General features: G+C 36.7%; 1 protein-coding gene across 1 annotated transcript; it reads right to left on the reverse strand.

Annotated features, from left to right (window-relative positions):
• Positions 1-630: 630 nt before the first annotated feature.
• Positions 631-20102, reverse strand: Bora (bora, aurora kinase A activator). Its single transcript, XM_013009611.1, has 9 exons — positions 19942-20102; positions 18932-19099; positions 16764-16870; positions 9875-9960; positions 6995-7060; positions 6200-6256; positions 5182-5408; positions 4360-4492; positions 631-1274 (listed from the first exon to the last, which is right to left on the reverse strand). The coding sequence occupies exons 2-9, from the start codon at positions 19082-19084 to the stop codon at positions 631-633; spliced, it is 1473 nt and encodes a 490-aa protein (XP_012865065.1). The 5' UTR covers positions 19085-19099; positions 19942-20102.
• Positions 20103-20109: the final 7 nt, after the last annotated feature.

Genomic DNA, 20109 nt, shown 5'->3' on the forward strand with positions numbered 1-20109 from the left:
TTTTTCTTTTTTCTTATGTGGTGCTGAGGAATCAAACCTAGGGCCTCAGGCATGCAAGGCTAGCGCTCTACTACTGAGCCATCTTCCCAGCCCCCTGCACTTCAATTCTTAAGGATAACTATTTCTCAACTCAAATGTGAAGGAATAATCACAGCATCGGACATGTAATGTTTAAAAAATGGTACTCTTCCTTAGAAAGCTACTGGAAAATGTGTTGCTATAAAATGAGAAACTAGGCTAGAGAAGAACAAAATACAGAAAACAGGAGAGTACAGAACACAGGGCAGGTTAAGGGAATTCCCAGGATGATGACAGGTTGATATTCTAGGATGGTAATTGCTTTTATTCTCTTCTTTTATTTTTTTATTTATTTTTGCAATACTGGGGTTTGAAATCAGAACCTTGAATATGCTCAGTAAGCATTCCACTACTTGAGCCACACCTCTAGTTCTTGTGTGCTTCAGGTGTATTTTTCAGATAGGGTCTTCCAGCCTTGTACCATTTTCTCCTAATTAAATGAAACTCAACATCCCGGTATCACTTGGTAGTGGTATTTCTTGAAATATGAAATACTACAATTTCCCCACATGGAACCCGTGATCCTTCTCGCACTAGCAAGGGAGTAAAGAACTACAAGATGATCCGATACCTTACCTGAATATTACTACTGCCTTCACAAGGAAGCACACTGCTCTCTGCAAGAGGCGACATACACATGTGAGAACTTTCCATACTGAAGGCGATTCCACTCATGAAATCAGTCACAGGTGAATTCCCATTATCAACCGGCTCCTTGATCCAAGTGCTCTCATCTACTGTCTGTATGGGATCGGGATCGGCCATGTCCACAGTGTCGCTCTCCCTCACACTCTCAATGTCCTCCCACAGTGCCAGCTCCCGCTCAGAAGCACTGGACTGGCTCTGCGTCATGGACATGGCGGTCACAAGTGCAGGGGGGCTTCGTGAAGAGGTGTCACTCTTCAATGACCACGGCCACCCTCTTGTGGTCTCTCTGACTGGTGATGAGATGATGGAAGGGATGTTCTCTTTGTTTTCTTCCACTTCCTCTTTGCTCTGAGTCTCCAGATGGAAGGGCAAGTGAATGAGTGAGCTCTGCTGCTGAGTACTTCCACACATCTCAAGTCTCACAGGAGAACAATTTTTAATTGGCGAGCAGCCATCTATAAAGGGACTCCTGATACACGGGTTAGCGATTCCACTAGAATTTCTTCCAGATGAAACATCAGGAGAGTGAAAAGGAAACTTCCTTTGTTCTAAAAGATTGGAGGAAGAAATAACATCATTAAGAAAAAAAAAACATAAAAACGGACTTCTGTTAGCATCTGTATTTACTAAAGTAGAATTGTGGTGTTAAGCAAACATTCAAATAAATGAAGCGCAAAAATACTTTTTTTTCTGGCTCATTTCCTATTTTAACTAAAATATTTTACTCCCTGAAAATTATTTCGTGATAAGCATACTGTTGTAGTACCAAAATTCTTCTTATATCAAGAAGATCCCTAACAAATCAGCAGAAAGCTATGACTTGACAGCTGTACTTCGTAAATTAAAGGCATAAGTGATTTTATGCAAAAATCGTATTTACTTATTTATTTATTTATTGTTGGTCATGGCACTTGAACTCTGGGCCTGGGTGCTCTCCCTCAGCTCTTTAGCTGGAGGCTAGTGCTCTACCACTTGAGCCACAGCACCACTTCTGGCCTTTTCTGTTTATGTGGTGCTGAGGAATCAAACCCAGGGCTTCATGCATGTGAGGCAAGCACTCTACCACTGAGCTACCTTCCCAGCCCCTCTTTTTTAAAATTTAATTTTATTGTCAAGGTGATGTACAAAGGGATTACAGTTATATACATAAGGTAGTAAGTCCATTTCTTGTTTACCAACTCCCTCATTTTTCTCTCACTTTCCCTTTTCTCTATTGCCCCCCAGCAAAAATACTTCAACAAACAGTAAAAGGCAAACAAAAAACTGGAAAATAATATTTGCATCAATAAAACACCTAGTAAGAATCAAAAGGATAAAAAATTATTTAAAGCTTAAAACTTTCTCTATTTTTCATTGGCTTATAAAAATAAAAGTTTAAAAAACTTGGCAAATGCACATCAACAGTGAATGGTAATAAATAAGAAAAATATCCCACCACAAGAACAAGAAAAAATATGAAAAGTAAAGCAAGGAGAGACCATTCACTTAATAACATTCAGGTCTGAACTAACAAGTTCTCCAAAATACAATGGCCAACAAACAGGAAGAATTCAACATCCTTAATGAACCAAGATACAATCATTAAAGCAATAAGACAGCTTTCTATAATATATCAAAGTAGTAGTACAATTGGTAAAATTTATCACAACCTTATAATTTCTTCAAAAAGAAATTTTTACCCGTAAAACCAGTCTAGCTTTATCTACCCCTTCTGACCAAATAATTCCAATTCTGAAAATTTAAGGAAATATGTACAACATACTATGTATTCAGGGATAACCATTAGTTTGGTGATGAAATATCAAAGTTAAAATGCTTATCAGTGGTTCAAAACATAATTGGGATTGAGTTGTAGAGTGCTTGTTTGGCAGGAATGTTTGGGCTCCAATACCAGAAAACAAAACAAAGCAAAATTGAAGCAAAATATACAAGCATGAGGTGATTCAAAACCACAGTTTTGAAGTAACAAAGGACTTGAATGACCTGTAAAAATATTCTTAAGAAAATGCTTTGAGAAAGGGCTGGGACAGCTCTTGATGCCTGCCCAGACTACATAAGGCTAGGGTTCAATTTCTAGCACAGTAAAGAGGAAAGAAAAAGAAAAAAACAAAAACAAAAAAAACCCTAAAAAACAAAAAAACAGAGGAGAAAGTGTAGAGAAGGAGGAAGGAGGAAGAAGAGAAAAAGAAAGGTGTGAAAGAAAAATGCTTTATGAAAATAAAAAGCTTCATGAAAAAGCAGTATGTGTACCTACTATGTATTCTCAGATATATAACCAAATAAACATAAAGTGACAAAATAAAGTTTATTTTCCCAATGTTATTTAGTATGAACGGTTTTTTTGGTTTTAGGGGTATTTACTGTTGTTACTGATGGTGTTTTTGGTGGTAACATGAATTGAACTCAAGGCCTTGAGCTTGCTAGGAAGGTACTAGCTCTTTTCTGAAATGATTATCTTCAACCTAGGGTCCCCCTTTATATCTAGGCCAGCCTAAGCTGTAATCCTGTTTGTGCTTCCCATGTCACTAGTTATGACAGGCACATGCCACTGTGTTAGCCATTGTGACTCCCCAATAGCTGAGAAAACAGGTGTGCATCACCACACTCAGCCACTAGTTGAGATGGAGTCTGGAAAACTTCTTTTTACTTGGACTGGTCTAGAACAACAATTACCTGATCTGCCTTCCAACAGCTGGGATTATAGGTGTGAGCCACTGAGCTAAGCTATGAAGTGATCAAGTGATATATTTTTTCCAAGAAACATGTTTTTTTTGGTTGTTGTTGCTGGTCATGGGGCTTGAACTCTGGCTGTCCCTCAGCTATTCAGCTCAAGGCTAGTGTTCTACAGCTTGACCCATAGCTCCACTTCCAGTTTTCTGGTGGTTTATTGGAGATCAGAGTCTCATGGACTTTCCTGCCTGGACTGTCTTTGAACCTCGATCCTCAGATCTCAGCCTCTGAGTAGCTAGAATTTTAGGTGTGAGGCCACCAGTGCCTTAGCCATGTTCATGTTTTGTATGTTAAATTACCTTAACAATTTTAACCAAATCTATTTTCTTTTTACAAAGTACAAATATTTAATTATCAGATATCAACATCTCACAGGTTAGAAGACATATAAGAACAACCTGTCTCTAAAATTACCATCTTTCTTTTGTGAAGTGTTTGATATAGCTCTTGATAATCAAACCAACTATTTTACAGTAGAATAGAATTTTACTGAAAACTCCAGTCTTTGAAGGTAAATTGTTTCTTTTGTTGAAAAAGAAATAAAAGCTGCCAAAAGAGAGACTACATCCATCATTTAAATTGTTAAAAAGGCCTTTTTAATAACTAATACTGAAAGGATAAACATTTTCACAATTATTATTATTTTTTTACTTTTTATTTTTGATGCTGGTTCTGGGACTTGAACTCAAAGCCTGAGTCCCTAAGATTTTTCTCTAGCACTCTGTCACTTGAGCTACAGTTCCACTTATAGCTTTTTCTGAATAGTTTATTAAAGTTAAGAGGCTCATGGACTTTACTGCCAGGGCTGGCTTTGAACTGTGATCCTCAGATCTCAGCCAATGGCGTAGCTAAGATTACAGGCGTGAGCCACTGGTGCCTGGCATATTTTCTGATGTGACATACCTGAGAGCGGTGTTTTTCCTACTTGGAGTGTCACTGGGGAAAAAGTGGGTGAAGAGATGGCCGAAGGGCTTGTTATACTTCCCAAACTGTACCTCTTTGAACTCCCCTGAATAGGGCTAGAAGAAAACTGCCCCTAGAAGAAAAGCAAATAAATAACAGAATGTATTTCTATGGTTATCCTTCTACATAGTTAACACTTCATGCTCTTTTGTCTTCAAAACACACTCATTAATTAGGAATTGTATATAAAAACTACCAAAAGGCATTCTGAAACAGGCCAGGCACTGGTAGCTCATGTCTGTAATCCTAACTACTCAGGAGGCTGAGATCTGAGGATCATGATTTAAAGCCAGCCGGGACCAGAAAGTCTATGAGACTCTTATCTCCAATTAAAAACCAGAAAACTGGAAGTGGAGATGTGGCTCAAGTGATAGAGTGTACAAAAATTCTAAAATAGTGCCACAGTCGCCATCACAATGCATTGTGTTTAAGTAAACCATTACATTACACACCAAGCACATGTCTATGAAAAGTTTTAAAATAATTTATTCCATTAACGCCATTCCAGTTGTTACATTAACTTTTTCATAATTTGGTTAACACTCATGTTGGGAAACCTTGGGCACCTCATGTACCTCCAAAGGCAATGTTGAAGACTCTGAATAAAAACATTTTGGTGATCAATGACAATATATAAATTGGGTTAACATTCACAATGTATAATCTCCAAAAGACAACTATTCCTAGTCAGTGCAATCTAAGCATCTAAAGCCACACACACCCAGAACACACAGAGCCAACACTTGTTAGAATTCTTCTTACCGAGCTAGGTGTCTGCATGGGGCTCCTACACTGCACAGGAGATAAATCTACTGCATAAAACACCTCAAGTGATGCTTGACCATTGCTCTGAGGACTTCTGGGAGAAGCTGAAGGCAAGGAGTCAGAGATGCTCCCGTTGCCATCTAAAAAAAGCTTTCTTCTGAGAGATGAAGAACTAAGGTTTCCAGGAGACTGATCAGCACCTTCATCAGCTCTGAAGTAGTCACCTGTATTAAACAACAGCAGAATAAAATCTAGTCATTTTGGAAATCAACTTTTCTGTTGTTCCTGTTGCTAACGATTTTTGTTCCAAGGTATTATTATGTAGCCCAGGCTGACCTTGAACTCATGAGCCTTCTGTCTCAGCCTCAAGAGTGTTACCCAATTCTTCAGCTCTGCTATCCAATTCTTTATAAACAAGCATGTTCCAGCCACAAGTTGGAAATTATTTTTCAAAAAACAAGGCAATATTTACTTGTGTATGTGAAGTTAAAAACTCCTATTATTCCTTATATAAGTAGTTCATTATTAGAATTATACTAATATGCTGATAGTTATGCTTATAATTAAGATGCTTATAGTTTATGAATAGGAACCCTATGAACTTTTCTTGAACATGGCTAATTCAGGCTGTGTTCAAGTAAAAGATTCAGGACAAGCTGAGCGCTGGTGGCTTGTGCCTATAATCCTAGTTACTCAAGAGGCTGAGATCTGAGGATCACAGTTCAAAGCCAGTCCCAACAGGAAAGTTCGTGAGACTCTTATCCAATAAACCACCAGAAAACCGGAAGTGGTGCTGTGACTCAAGCGGTAGAGTGTTAGCCTTAGCTGAAGAGCTGAGGGACATTGCCCAGGCCCAGAGTTCAAGCCCCACAACCGACAAAAACAAAACAAAACAAAAAAAAGATTCAGGACAGTTTCCCTACTTAAGAGAAGGCATTCCCACAAAGTCCCATTTCAAAAAGCGAACAAAAGAAAACCTTGAAGTTACGAAAAGTTTAAAGAATATAATACTTACCTAATATATTTTCTAAATTAAAATCCACAGGAAGAGACAGCAATGTCTGACAAGCAGCTGGAAGCAAGCAAATAATAAAAACATGGATAAAGTCAATGAGAGCACAAGAAACACAATTCTGCCCATGCTTCTCAACCCAGCATTGCCCCATGGTGTTCTACCACGTGGAATTACTCCATTTACACATTTATTACACACCATACATTACTAGTTTCCTATCCCTTCTCCTACAGATGGAAAGGTGTTAATAGTAAACGTTACTCCTGGCTGCGGGGCTGACATTTGGAAATGAAAAGGAAGCCAACCCCTAATTTCCCATATTAACCAATTTTCAAAAGAATGTTTTGTAAAACCAGAAACTAACTCACACTTTAAAGAAAAAACATGCTACTGCTATTTCTAAAACATGGCTGGATAAGTATGCTTTAACATCTTCTTTTAAAAGTGAGCTCTCGGCTGGAATGTAGCTTAGTAGTAGAGTGCTTACTAAGATGCATGAAGGCCTGGGTTCAATTCCTCAGTACTACATAAACAGAAAAAGCCAGAAGTGGCACTGTGGCCTAAGTGGTAGAGTTCTAGCCTTAAGCAAAAGAAGCTCAGGGACAGTGCCGAGGCCCTGAGTTCAAGCCCTAGGGCTGGCAAAAAAGAAAAAAAAAAAGTAAGTTCTCAGTTATTATAGATTACTCTCAAAAAAGTAAAGAATTTCAACTGCACAGTATCATATGACTACAAGAACTATAAATCAAATATAGCTATTGTTCAGTAGATTTCATTTCAGATTGTGTTTGTACTCACCATTGCTTTTCTCAGAATGAGGGTTCAGCTTTTTTCCAGCTGGAGAGTCACTATTTATGTTAATACCTATAGAACATTTTAAGTGGAAAAATCATTCAATTTCTATTTACTTATGTTAGTATTCCACAGGTAAAAAAAAATAGTACATAATAGCCTTTTATGAATAATGCTTGCATTCTAAGCATGTATGCTGGTATCTTGGTTATTTTTTTTTTAATTTTAAAGAAGTACAAAGATAACTTATAACAAGGAGGTACCAAATAATTTTTTTCAATTTTGAAAAAGGCAATTAATAATTACATATATTTACAGTATGCTTTATGATATTCTGATATTTACATATTGTGGAATAAGACCAATTTACTATCTATCACCTCACATACTCCTATGCGGTAAGGATATTTGAAAGCTACTTTTAGAGGTTTTGAAATAAACCCTATTATTAACTGTTGCACAATAGTCCACCATAACTCCGTTGTTCTGTCCAACTGAAACCTCATTCCTTTTCATCACCAATGCCCTCCTCCCTCACTTTCTACTTCTTTGAGTTTTATTATGAACATTCCATTATGTAGATTGTATGTTATCTGTCTTTCTGTGTTAGTGTTATTTCACTAGTAAGAGTCCTCTAGATTCATTCAGATTGTCACAAATCACAGAATTTCCTTTAATTTTAAAGGGGGAATTGATTCCCTTTGAATATATGTATGCCACAGGTGTTTTTTAATCTTCCCATGTTGAAGGACACTTAGTTGATTCCACTTGTTGGCTACTGAGGAGAGTGCTGCAATGATCATGAGAATGGAAACATATTAGTTTAGATCCATATATCCAACTGGCATAGGAATCCATATAGGATCCATATATCCAACTGGCATATCCAACTTGCATAGGAAGCATGATTTAAAGGAAGCCATAATTCTTTCCATGATGTCAGTCTTAAAAGGTAAGGGCTCCATCTCAGCTGTTCTCAATGTCTCTAAACAACCTTCTGTTATTTCAAGTTTTCACAAAAGGAGCTCATATAAAATGGGTTAAATATCAGATTATCTCAACTAGGTCTGAAAATTGATCAATAAAATTATGCTGTTTGTTAAAAGTCAAAAAAAATATAACCACAATGTTTTTAAGTATGCAGTTTTATAAAAAAAAATTTACCAGCTTAAGAAAACTGAACAGTAATAAATGTAAGCAAAAAAAGAAGAAACAAAAAAAAAAAGAGAAAACCCATCAAAAACTTCAAATAAAATGACAAAATAGTCTCATCTAGGATTATTTGGTTTAACAGCACCAAATGAGGGAATAGGTGAGTATACCAATGACTTCAAGTCCTCTATTAAATAAATATCATCAGAACAGGTGAAAAATAAAATGAAAACTAACAATTCATATGCTGATGGGCAACGTGAACTTCTCTTAGTCATCAAGGCTCTCCTCTGTTGTTGTAGGAAGAAGTCTACATACCTTAATGACTTACTAAGTCCTTCAAACCTTGGTCCATTTTCTAGCACAAGTGTCTTGCAGATATACATAATTTTATCTGAAAAAAATCTTAAAACAACACCTCTTCCCTCTAGGTATTGCCTTAGCTTCCATTCTCTAAGTATAAATAATTTAAGTCTAAACTTAAAATTCTAACAATCAGATCACCTCCCCTACTAAGTATATAGCCATATTATCACAAGGTTTTCATTATTTCAAGTGTTTTCTAGAGTTTCCTGAAAAAAAGGACTTCTTCAGTAAGCTCAAGTTTAAGACCTCCCCCCCAAAAAAATCTGATAGATTTGATAATACCAAAATAAGAATTTCTTTTCCATCAAGAATATAAAAAACAAACACTATAGACATGACTACAGGAAAGATATTTGAGCTGTTTAAAACCAATAAAACTATCATATGTAAGGTATCTTAGTTTTTTTTTCCTTTTGCTCTATTTTTTTTTTTGAGGGGGGGGGGTCTGTTGTGGGGCTTGAACTCAAGGTCTGGGCACTGTCCCTAAGCCATGGATCCTCAGGTCTCAGTCTCATGAATAGCTAGGATTACAGGAGTGAGCCACTGGCACCCAGTGTTTTTGTGTTTTGTATTTTATTTTTTTATGTTGGGTCCAGCAGGCCATTACACACTCAAGGTAGGAATCTGATTCAGGTTGTACTGTATTCACCATCTCTATAATTTGGAAAAGTACTCTTTGTAAAATGAAGTTTTCTCATCTACAAAATGGGGTCAGTGACTATACTAACCTCATATGAGTTGAGTTGTAAAGAATTACTGAAAGTACTTGTCCTGGCAGAAAAAGTGCCTAAGCCATTTTACGTATAATTCCAAAGCGCGCGCGCGCACACACACACACACACACACAGCTGAACACTGCTTACAACCAGAAGGGCAGTGAGAGCAAATGGAAGATAACCGGTGCCTAGAGAAAGAAACATTTCAAAAGCCACTGACTCCTTTTAAATTAGTAGGTAAACAGCTATAATACACTTTCCAAAAGGTCATTTACATTCATCCCTCCTCAACAAATTAGTAAAAGCAATTTTAATATTTTATTTACAATATTAATCTTCAAGATCACTGCTAAAGCCATTACCAATTAAACTTTTCATTCAAGATGTACTATCTGAATCTTCAGGTCCTTTAGAAGTATCATTATAAACTGACATTCACAATGGTCATGAAGAAAAAAACAGAATGGCATGAACATGCGCGTGTGCGCACACACACACACAGTACATACCAAGTGTAATCCTTTTGATCTTGAGATAAATTCTCAATTTAATACAATTTAATTTTAAGCAAACTCCTTACCAAAACAGATACTTTGGCACTTTACTATGTTGTAATTTTATTTTTGTCTTTAACTCATCTAATTTTTAGCACTCACATTTACTGGAATGATATTCTGAAAGCTGCTTCCCGTCATGGTCAGTCCAAGGAGATGGGACGATGACATCTTTAGTGAAAAACTAGGAAAATTAAAGTCATACAATTAGGCATATGTGCCCCGCAAAATTATAAAAGGAACTGCTACTATTTTCAAATAGCCATCAGTCATGTCACAGTATGATTTTAGTTCAAGTTTTTAAAATTTTTTTGTTTTTGTTTTTTTGTGCTGGTCTTGACAATGAACTCAGGGCCTGGGCACTGTTCCTGAGCTTTGTTGTCCAAAGCTAGTGCTCTACCACTTGAGCCACTGCTTTACTTTCAGCTTTTTGGTGTATAATTAGAGATAGTAGTCTCATGGACTTTCTTGCCCTGGCTGGCATTGAACCATGATCTTCACATCTCGGCCACTGCTTTACTTTCAGCTTTTTGGTGTATAATTGAAGACAGTAGTCTCATGGACTTTCTTGCCCTGGCTGGCACTGAACCATGATCTTCACATCTCAGCCTTCTGAGTAGCTAGGATTATAGGCGTGAGCCTCTAGCACCTATTACTTAAAAATATTAATGACTAAAGGTAAATGGGAGAAACTTCAAGTACATATGAAAACAGTATTTAAAATCAACCACTTACATTCAAAATTTATAAATTAAGTTTATTCTTGAAGAAATTAATCAATCATAAACAATTAATTATAGAGAAATTATTTTAAATTTTTTGGATGTTTGAAGTTGGTCACAACAAAGGAAAGATCAAGAGGGAAGGAATGAAATAGAAAATAGAAAAGTAGACAACTCAGCCAGTCTAAATGGTGTGCTGAAGCTACCTTGTACTGGCTCTCAAGGTCTGTTCATTAACATTTTGGGAATTATATATAGCAACTGTTAAAGCCAGTATTAAAAATAAGCTTATAATGAGATATAATAAAAAATTCAAATCTCACTGGTTGCTGATTATTTTAGTAGATCTTCCAACATCTTTACATCTTTAATACCTCTGTGGTAGAATTCCCTCATATTATAATCTGTAATTCCACTTTTCCCATTCTGTGACATGATATCAATAGCTTGAAATTAGCTATGGCTAGAGTATTTACACTGTGAATAGCAGCTGTCCCTACAAACCTTACTCTTACAAAACAAGACAGCTAGTTATTCATCATTTAAGTATAAACATTTATACATTGTTTATACATATTAAATCTTTGAGTATACTTCTAGCCTATATACTCAAATGGAGATACAACATTTGGATGCATTTCTTATTTCATTCCTAATGTAGCAATTTCCTTTCCCTGTGTTTTAAGGGCACAATATTTTATTTTTCAAGGTATGACAGAGTTTCTTTAACTACTTCTGAATCTATGAGGAAAAGTTCTAAAAACTAAGGGAATGGGAAAGCCTTGGTATAAACAATATAAACAATGCACATATAAAAAGAAATTAGAAAAGTCCCATAGACTGATGAAATGTCTTGAAGGTCAAAATTAAGGAAATATATATTTAAGTAAATGTCACTTTAAACAACAAAAGCATAAATCTTAAAAAGAAATGATCGTCAGTACTGCAGATAAAACCTCAGGCTCAGCAAATCCATTCAAAGCACACAAAATACAAAGAAGATCAATGGGGGCCAGGGCTATTGCATTGTTACTGCAAAAAATGTAAATCTTTATATGCATCCAAAAATATCTAAGTATCCAAAAATATCTAAGGAAGATTATTAGCAAAAGGAAAGCCAAGTATACTGTATCTAAGGGAAAAGGTGGGTAGAGTGGGTGACTCAGGAAAAAGAGGTAACTTTCCATGGTGTAAGATCTTTCTGGGGGCTGAGAATGTGGCTTAGTTGGTAGAATGCTTGCCTGGCATGCATGAAGCCCTGAGTTTGATTCCTCAGTACCACATACACAGAAAAGGCTGGAAATGGCACTGTGGCTCAAGTGCTAGTCTTGATCAAAATAAGATCAGGGACAGTGCTCAGGCCTGAGTTCAAGCCCCCTAACTAGACGAAAAAAAAAAAGAAAAAAAGAAAAAGAAAAAAAAGATCTTTCTGGGGAAAGAATTACATAATTCTTACAGTCAATGAGAAGGGATTTGGCAATCAAAAACACAAAAAGTGGTTTGGAGGCATGGGTCGGGTGGTAAAGCAACAGTCACTAAGCAAGAGTATTAAGATACTGAGTTTGTGTCCCAGCCTTGGGGGAAAAAAAGCAAAAAGTAAAAAACTTAGTTCACTATGTTTACTAAAATCCTTTACAAAACAAAAGCTTTACATTTATACTTTACTAATATGACCTTTTGTACTTCATGAAATATATTGTCTTAAAAATTCCATGTATTAACAACAAAAGACTACACAATTACCTATGTTAATCTAGAGTTTTTTGGCCTGAAAGAATTCAGCTTTGCTTACATAAACTCCCACTTGAAATGGAATTTTGTGCTAGCCATCTTCTGAAGTCACAGTAAAGATAAATTATTCAGTCCCTGAGAATGAAATGATGACAGTGGCACAATATTGGCCAAAAAAGTCAGGGGAAGAGAAGCACTAAGCCATTCATTGTCTTAATATAGGAGTGCTAAGAGAGGTACACCAAGATGACTGAACATCATAGGTCTGACAAAGGCACAAAAGGATGCTTAACCTACAGAGGGAAAAGAAGAGGACTGATAGGGAAATGGAAGTATTTGGAGAAAGACTTCCTAAAGGAAGTGACACAGAGGCAGAATTAATCCTTAACTGGCTTAATCATATATCAGTAACAGTGTTAAGTTACCTCTTCAATGGCTTTTTGTCTTTTGTCTTCCACATCTTTATCTATTCTATACAGAGATAAAGAAGAAAAATAACCAGGCTATTACTTCAGCTTATTGAACAGTTCAAATAATAACCTTTCAAAGAATAATTTCCCTCCACTGCAAACTGACAAATGTTAAACTCACTTTAAAAGAAAAATTGGCATGATATAACATTTAGTTAATGGCAGTATTCTGAGATTCAGCATTTAGCTATCAGGCTTACTTTTACTTCTTTTCCTTCCATTCAAAGTTTGAATGGGGTAATTTCTTTTTAAAGATTTGTATTGATTTAAATTACTGCCAACAAAATAAATTTCAATGAAGTCTGTTCCTTAATCAATACAAATGAAGAAATATTTCATTTGACAAAAATCTAAAAATTGCCCAAATTGTATTTTCAGTTATAGTAAGTTTATCACAGTGGTAATTTTAGGATAAACTTTTACTCTGAAATGAAGGAAAAACTATCATCTTCACAGTTCTGGATAAACAGCAAAAACACCGATTCAGAAATAAAACAGCATTTAGTACATTTTGGGGGGGGCAGCGGGGGGGGGGGTCCAGTTGTGGGGCCTGAACTCGGCCTGGGCGCTGTCCCTCAGCTCTTCAGCTCAAGGCTAGCGCTCTACCACTGAGCCACCTTCCCAGACCTGGTGCATTTTTTTGGGGTCAGTCTTGGGGCTTGAACTCTGGGCCTGGGCTCTGTCCCTCAGGTCTTTAGCTCAGGGCTAGCACCTTACCACTTGAGCCACAGCACCACTTCCAGCTTTTTCTGCTTATGTGGTGCTGAGGAACTGAATACAGGCAATCATGCATGCAAAGCAAGCACTCTACCTCTGAGCCACCTTCCCAGCCCCTGATGCATACTTTTTAAAGTTTGATACAATAAGGAATTACACTATCACAAATTCCTCAGCTAGTAGATTTAGAAAAAAAGAAGTCAGGTCTAAAGATAAGGCCTAAACTTGCTAATATTTTAGCAGTTAGCCTTCGAGGACCACTTAATTTTTTTTCCTTAGGACAGAATGATTGTAGTTCATTCAGAAATTAGTATACATTTTTTAAATTATTTTTTTCTCTCAGAAACTATTCCATGCATATATTTGTTCCTGGCTTAACAAAGGTTTTTTGAGAATGTACACACTTCAGAAATTTAAATCATGTAGCTTTTTCAAATAAAAAAATTAGGAGAAAATAAACTATGGTGATAATCCACATATCTCAGCTGGCATGATAGCCATTTTAAGGATATAACTCAGTTCTTTTTACCTGATCATGTTCACAACCATGTCAAAATGACAGTGCATAACTGTCTTAGCTTATGTAAGCACTATCCTAGCTTTGCCCTACTTAGAAACCTTCTACTAGTTTATCAGAGGGACTTCAAGAACATAAAATATTCAGATGATCACTGAAACTAGTAAAAAATCAGGGTGGCTGAATACTATTGACCCCAATGCAAAGTCCTAAGAAGTTTGAGTATTAGGACCAGCATATCACTGAACCACACTGAAATACAAGAGTAGCATGATTGCCTTGAGTGTTGGTGCCTGGAATGCTGGAGAGAAATCTTTCAAGAGTAGTAACCACCTGTGTGGACATGATTCATGCCAGTATGCATCTTATACTTATCATTCTCTTTGCGTACATGATGAGGACGGGGGAAGAACTAAAGTGAGTAGTTACTGGGTAAGAAGTGCTATTAAAAGCCACTGCTTTTTTCTAAGAATGAAACAACACACAAAGAATATTTCCACTATCCTCAGAAGAAGCCATAAAAATTCATTGAATTATTTAAGTAATTTTCCACTCCTTTCCTTTGTCCTATATTATAAAACTATTTACTGAAATACATTAAAAATGTATGAGGAAGGAAGTACCTGTGGTGACATATACCTGTAATCTACTCAGGGGGCAAAAACAGATCATGATTTGAGGCTATACTGAGCAAAAAGTCAGTGGAACATCCCATCAAAAATAGGTCAGTCAGTGGCTCATGCTTGTAAATGGTACTCAGGAGGCTGAGACATGAGGAATGCAGTTCAAAGCCAGTGTAGGCAAGCAATTGGTTGAAACTTTTTTCTCTCATTAGCCACCAAAAAGCCAGAAGTAGAGCTGTGCCTCAAGTCAGAGTGCTACTTTTGAGGAGTAAAAAAGCTATGGGACAGAACTCAGGGTCTAAGCTCAAGCCCCAATACCAGCACCAAAAAGGAAGGAAGGAAGGAAGGAAGGAAGAAGGAAGGAAGGGAGGGAGAGAGGGAGAGAGGGAGGGAGGGAGGAAGGAAGGAAGAAAGAAAGAAAGGAAGGAAGGAGAGAGCAAAGAGAAGAGAAGAGAAGAGAAGAGAGAAGTATGTTGGTCCTAGATTACTGGGGAGGTGAAGGTAGGTGGCTCACAGTCCAGGACTGACCAAGTTACAAACAGAAGTCATTATTCTAAAAATACTAACAGTAAATACATACAGGCATCATGATGAAGCATGAGGCCCTGAATTAAAGTCCCAGTTTAGGGGCTGATGAGACAACACCCAGTTGATACATTATTTATTAGTAAGTGAAGGCAAGTTCGGTCTAGCTCTACTGTTAGTTCTTTGGGGCAGAAATAATATTGTACATTATAATACACTTTTCAATGTTCCTGTTTCTCACACTGCTTCAAAATACTCAGTAAATGCCTCTTCACAGCTGGGTGAACAATTGACCATGATTCAACGTATTGAAAGAATGGACAAAATGACAAAACCTATAGCTTGGGAGACAAAAAGTAATTAACAGTGGCTTGTTTGCTTTTAGATAAAAAGGTCTTTATCTTCTCTCTTAAAGGTATTCTTAAAATCTTATGCTTTATCTCCATTCAATTCCATTACTATAATCATTTATGAACATTAATGAAAGTGAATAATCATTAAGTTAGTAAAGAAAGAATGGAATAGAAAAGTCAGGAAAGTATTTGTAAGAATATATCCACATGCATGGTTCTGTGTGTGAATGAATTTTAATGTCTTAGGGGAAAGATCCCATTGTTTCAGACTGACAACATCTCTACTTCCAGACAGAAAATTAAAAGCTGGACATGCCATGTATTTGATTCTTTTCAAATATTAAAAAAAAGGTACTAAAACAATAGGCCTCAAGTTGTAAATACTATTACCTATAATACTAGAAGTCCATGTTCTAAGGTAGGCCCCAGAGGCTCACACCTTTAATTCTAGCTTTTAGGGACACTAAGATCATAAAGACCAATATATGAGCCAGTCAGGGCAGAAAAGTCCACAGGACTCCATTTCCAAACTAATCAGCCAAAAGCATAGCAGCTCAAATGGCAGAGTGCCAGCTAAGCAGTGGGAGACCCTGAGTTCAAATACCAATACTGGGGAAAAAGATTTTAAGAAGCATGTGCTTACTTCATTTGGCCTGACCCAATCAAAGCTCCACAAGTGTAAAGCACACTAGTAGTTTGAAGTTCACACAATCTATCAATGAAAAAGTTAAAACTATGTAGGTATTATGTAGACTTCAAGGAAGTATAACTGTAATTCTCCAATGAGCTATGTTAAAATGAGATGATGTCCGAAAAGTTCTCTGCTTTTAATAAACGTTTTTCAAGCCAATGTGCCTTAACTGGTGAAGAGGATTTTAGGCTTTCCCTAACATAGAATCTTGCTTTTTCCTGAAACACCAAAACCCAAACCAAAATAAATAAAAATAAGTCAGAAGTCACATGATGGAAAAAGGTACAGATTTTAAAATGTCCTTTCTTTTCCCAAGTACTGGGGAGGCAGAACTGTTTCATAAGCAACAGAGATTATGTATCTCTCAAAAAAGAATTTCTACCCAGATCTGGGAAGATGAGAGAATATTTGTAGATATAGTTCTTTGAACTCACTCATTTAGATAGGAAAAAAAATCCACATAAAATTTTTTTCTTCCTCAGTATCTTTACATATACAAACATTCAACTTTTACAATTTCTTATATCTCTTCATTTAACTACATTTAGTTATATGAAAGAAAAACTTACCGAGAATGACTTACAATTTCTTGTATCTCTTCACTTAACTATATTTAGTTATATGAAAGAAAAACTTACCGAGAATGACTTAAGTATGATGCTTGACGATGAATCTCTTCTGGGTCTATTTCTACAGGATTTATTACAGCTAGTTGATCAATAGACCATCTAAATTCCCCTGGAGTCTTAGCAAAAGAAAAGTGAGCTTGTAAGTAAAAGCAAACTAAAATACTTTGTCAAAATGCTAGCCAATGTCACCTTCAAAGAAATAATGTGAATGGGTATAAGCTGAAAATACTTAATTCTAAAGCTTGTATTTTCATATTCTATTTTTCCACTAAATTAAAAGGCAGATGTTCATCAAATCACACTAAATCAACTATATCTCTTAAAACTTCATCTGAGTGATTAAAAAATGATATATTATAAGACTGTTCAGAGTAAAAAAGGTATAGAAATTCCACAATTAACACTCAATAGTGATAGGTCATGCTCATGTGAAGGTAGAAATCTCTGGGTTATTAAAGTTCAAAAGCCTTTACACTAAGAATGAATCAAATTTAAATGAAGCACTAAGGGTTCCAAAAGCTCTCGAGTCCCTAAAAGCCTTCCTAATATCTTAAAGAACACAATCTCTTTTTATCACATTGTATTCATCACAGAACTTCTCTTGAAATTGCAATTTAACTGTGTCTATACCATCAGCATGGAGGTAGTGGTTTCTTCAAACAATGTCTCACTATGTATGCCCATCTGGCCTGCAACCTGTGACCCTGCTGTCTCCACTTCTCCAGAGAAGGGATGATAAATTTGTGCTACCACCTAACTTTGGGATTAAATATATTGTTGGTATTAGGGCTTGAATTCAGGGTATGGCACTCCTGCTTGGCTTTTACACTCAAAAGTGGTAATCTACCACTTGAGCCACACCTCTATTTGAGATAGCTTCTTTCAGCTAAGAACAGTTTCAATATATATTCTATCTATCTATCTAGTGTGTGTGTGTGTGTGTGTGTGCGCGCGTGTGCGCGTACACTTGAGCGCACACTCTGATCCTGGGGTTTGAATTCAGAACTAAGCCCTATACCTGAGCTTTTGTGCTTGTTAGAACTCGACCAGAGACAGCTTTACTCTGACTTTTTGGCAATTAAGGAGAAACTGGAGTCTCATGGACTTTCCTGCCCAAGCTAGCTTTGAACTGCAATTCTCAGATCTCAGCCTCCCAAGTAGCTAGAATTATAGGCATATGCCACCAGCATGTGGGGCAGTTAAAATATTTTTAAATAGCTAAAAAAGAAAAAACCCAAATGGAGCCGGGCACCTGTGGCTCACGTCTGTAATCCAAGCTACTCAGGAGACTGAGATCTGAGAATCTTGGTTTGAAGCCAGTCCAAAGTCTCTGGGATTCTTATCTCCAATAAGTCAGAAATAGCTGGAAATGGTGCTGTGGCTCAAGTGGTAGAGTCCTAGCTTTAAGCATAAAGAGGCTCAGGGACAGGACCCAGACCTTGAGTTCAAGACCCAAGACCCAGGACAAACAAACAAAAAAACCCCACAAAAATCCAAATGGGCATTTTTTATGACATGACAAATCACATAAAATTCAAATTTCAGTGTCCAAAATGTTTTATTTGAACATAGACACACTGTTTCCATGTTGTGCAGCCATGGCTGTTGTTTCAGTACAGAGTAGATGTTTAGTACTTTAACTGTGACCCCGATGACACATAATACCTAAGTATTTCCTGTCTGGTTCCTAACTTAAAGACTACATAATTAGAGGAAATAGCCTGAAACATAATATCTAGCTACACATGAAATATAAAAATCTAGAAAAATAAAATTTAAAAAGCCAGATACTAGTAAATTCTGGTATGCTACTGCACAGCAGCCTAACTACAAATAATAAATGTTGCATTTTAAAAAGCTAGGATTTTGAATATTTCAACATAAATTATAAATATTGAAGAGATAAGGGCTGTCACAAATATGTACCATTCTTATGTTTTTACATAACAATTAAAATTGAAAAAATTAAAAAGCAGATGCTAACATTTTTTTCTAGCTAACTTATTACTGTCTCAAAACACTAGGCTGCAATAAACACAACGACACATTACATTTATATGTTCCACGATGCACTGCATTTATATGTTCCCTCTTAACGTTAAAATATTTAACATTTAAAATTATTTGTAAGTAGTCTGCCTAAAATTCGTTGTAAACATAAGTACATAATAACTTACTGGTAATTTTGTGGATTTAAAAACAGAAGGACTGGCAAGAGTTTGTTCATGCAGATTAGAATAATCACTAGGACTTTCAAAAGGATTTAAAACGGGGATTCTTCCTGGAGTTTCTGGTGTTATTTGCATTTTTAATTCTTTGACATCTCCCATAGCACAGAAAGCAAACTAAAATAAATAAGAAATCTGCATATTAAAATGACAAAGTATCATAGACATTAATGTTGATAAATGAAGATATATTTAATAGATAATTTCACCAAAAGAATTAATTGAAAATCTAACCCTCGGGGTTATTTTATAGTTTACCAAAAAAAAAAATCACATTTTTCTCAAGTGATCCTCGAAAGAACCTTGAAAGCTAGGCAGGAAAGCTACTACTATTAGCACTGTTGTTTGGCAGAAGATTTAACAAACTCAGGGAAGTGTCTTATAACAAATAAGAGTCAACCGAATTTAAATGAGTTCAGGACTGCCTTTGAGGTACTGATTAAATAGTACAGTAGGCACAAGCAGCTTTCCAACCCTATGATTCCTACTGGTAGTTTTATAAACTCATTATCTCAAGACTCTGATCATCTTTCCGAGAAGTTAGTAATTCTCTCACGAATTAAAGTTATTTAACAATCCTACGCAGCAAGCAAATAAGAGACGCAGAAGTTTGTGCCCTCGCTAGAGAAGTATGAGTGACAGTATAAAGAATTAACTGCCCTTTGCCTCTTGGGTCAAGCATTGTCCATCCGTAGAAAGCTAGACTGCATTACTTCCCTTCAAAGGGGGCTACAACTAGAGAAGAAAATTCTACTTTTGAGAAGCCGAAGTACACCTGGCTCCCTTGTCTGCCGAGCAGAGAGGTCACCCCCAAAGCTACTAGGCGCCCCTGTTCTTGCAAAGTTACTCCCCTCGCTCTCTCATTTATCCCGTGGTGAGCAGGTAAAGCAAGTCCTGAGCTAAGAAACGTGAGCTTTCCAACTCGAGAAAGAATAGCTCAAGAATCGTAACGAACGTACCGATAAGTGTGTACAAAAAAAGGAGCCCCCCAATATCGGCTCCAGGGGTCACAGGAGGGGGCCGGGGACAGCACACACGACAGACAGGCAGCCACAGACTCTTTAACTCCCCGCTTCCGCGCTACCTTCGACCAACCAGGCCGCGGGGCGACCGGCCAATCACCGCTC

Source organism: Dipodomys ordii, unplaced genomic scaffold (genome assembly GCF_000151885.1).
Source record: "Dipodomys ordii isolate 6190 unplaced genomic scaffold, Dord_2.0 Scaffold1, whole genome shotgun sequence".
NCBI classification, from domain to species: domain Eukaryota; kingdom Metazoa; phylum Chordata; class Mammalia; order Rodentia; family Heteromyidae; genus Dipodomys; species Dipodomys ordii.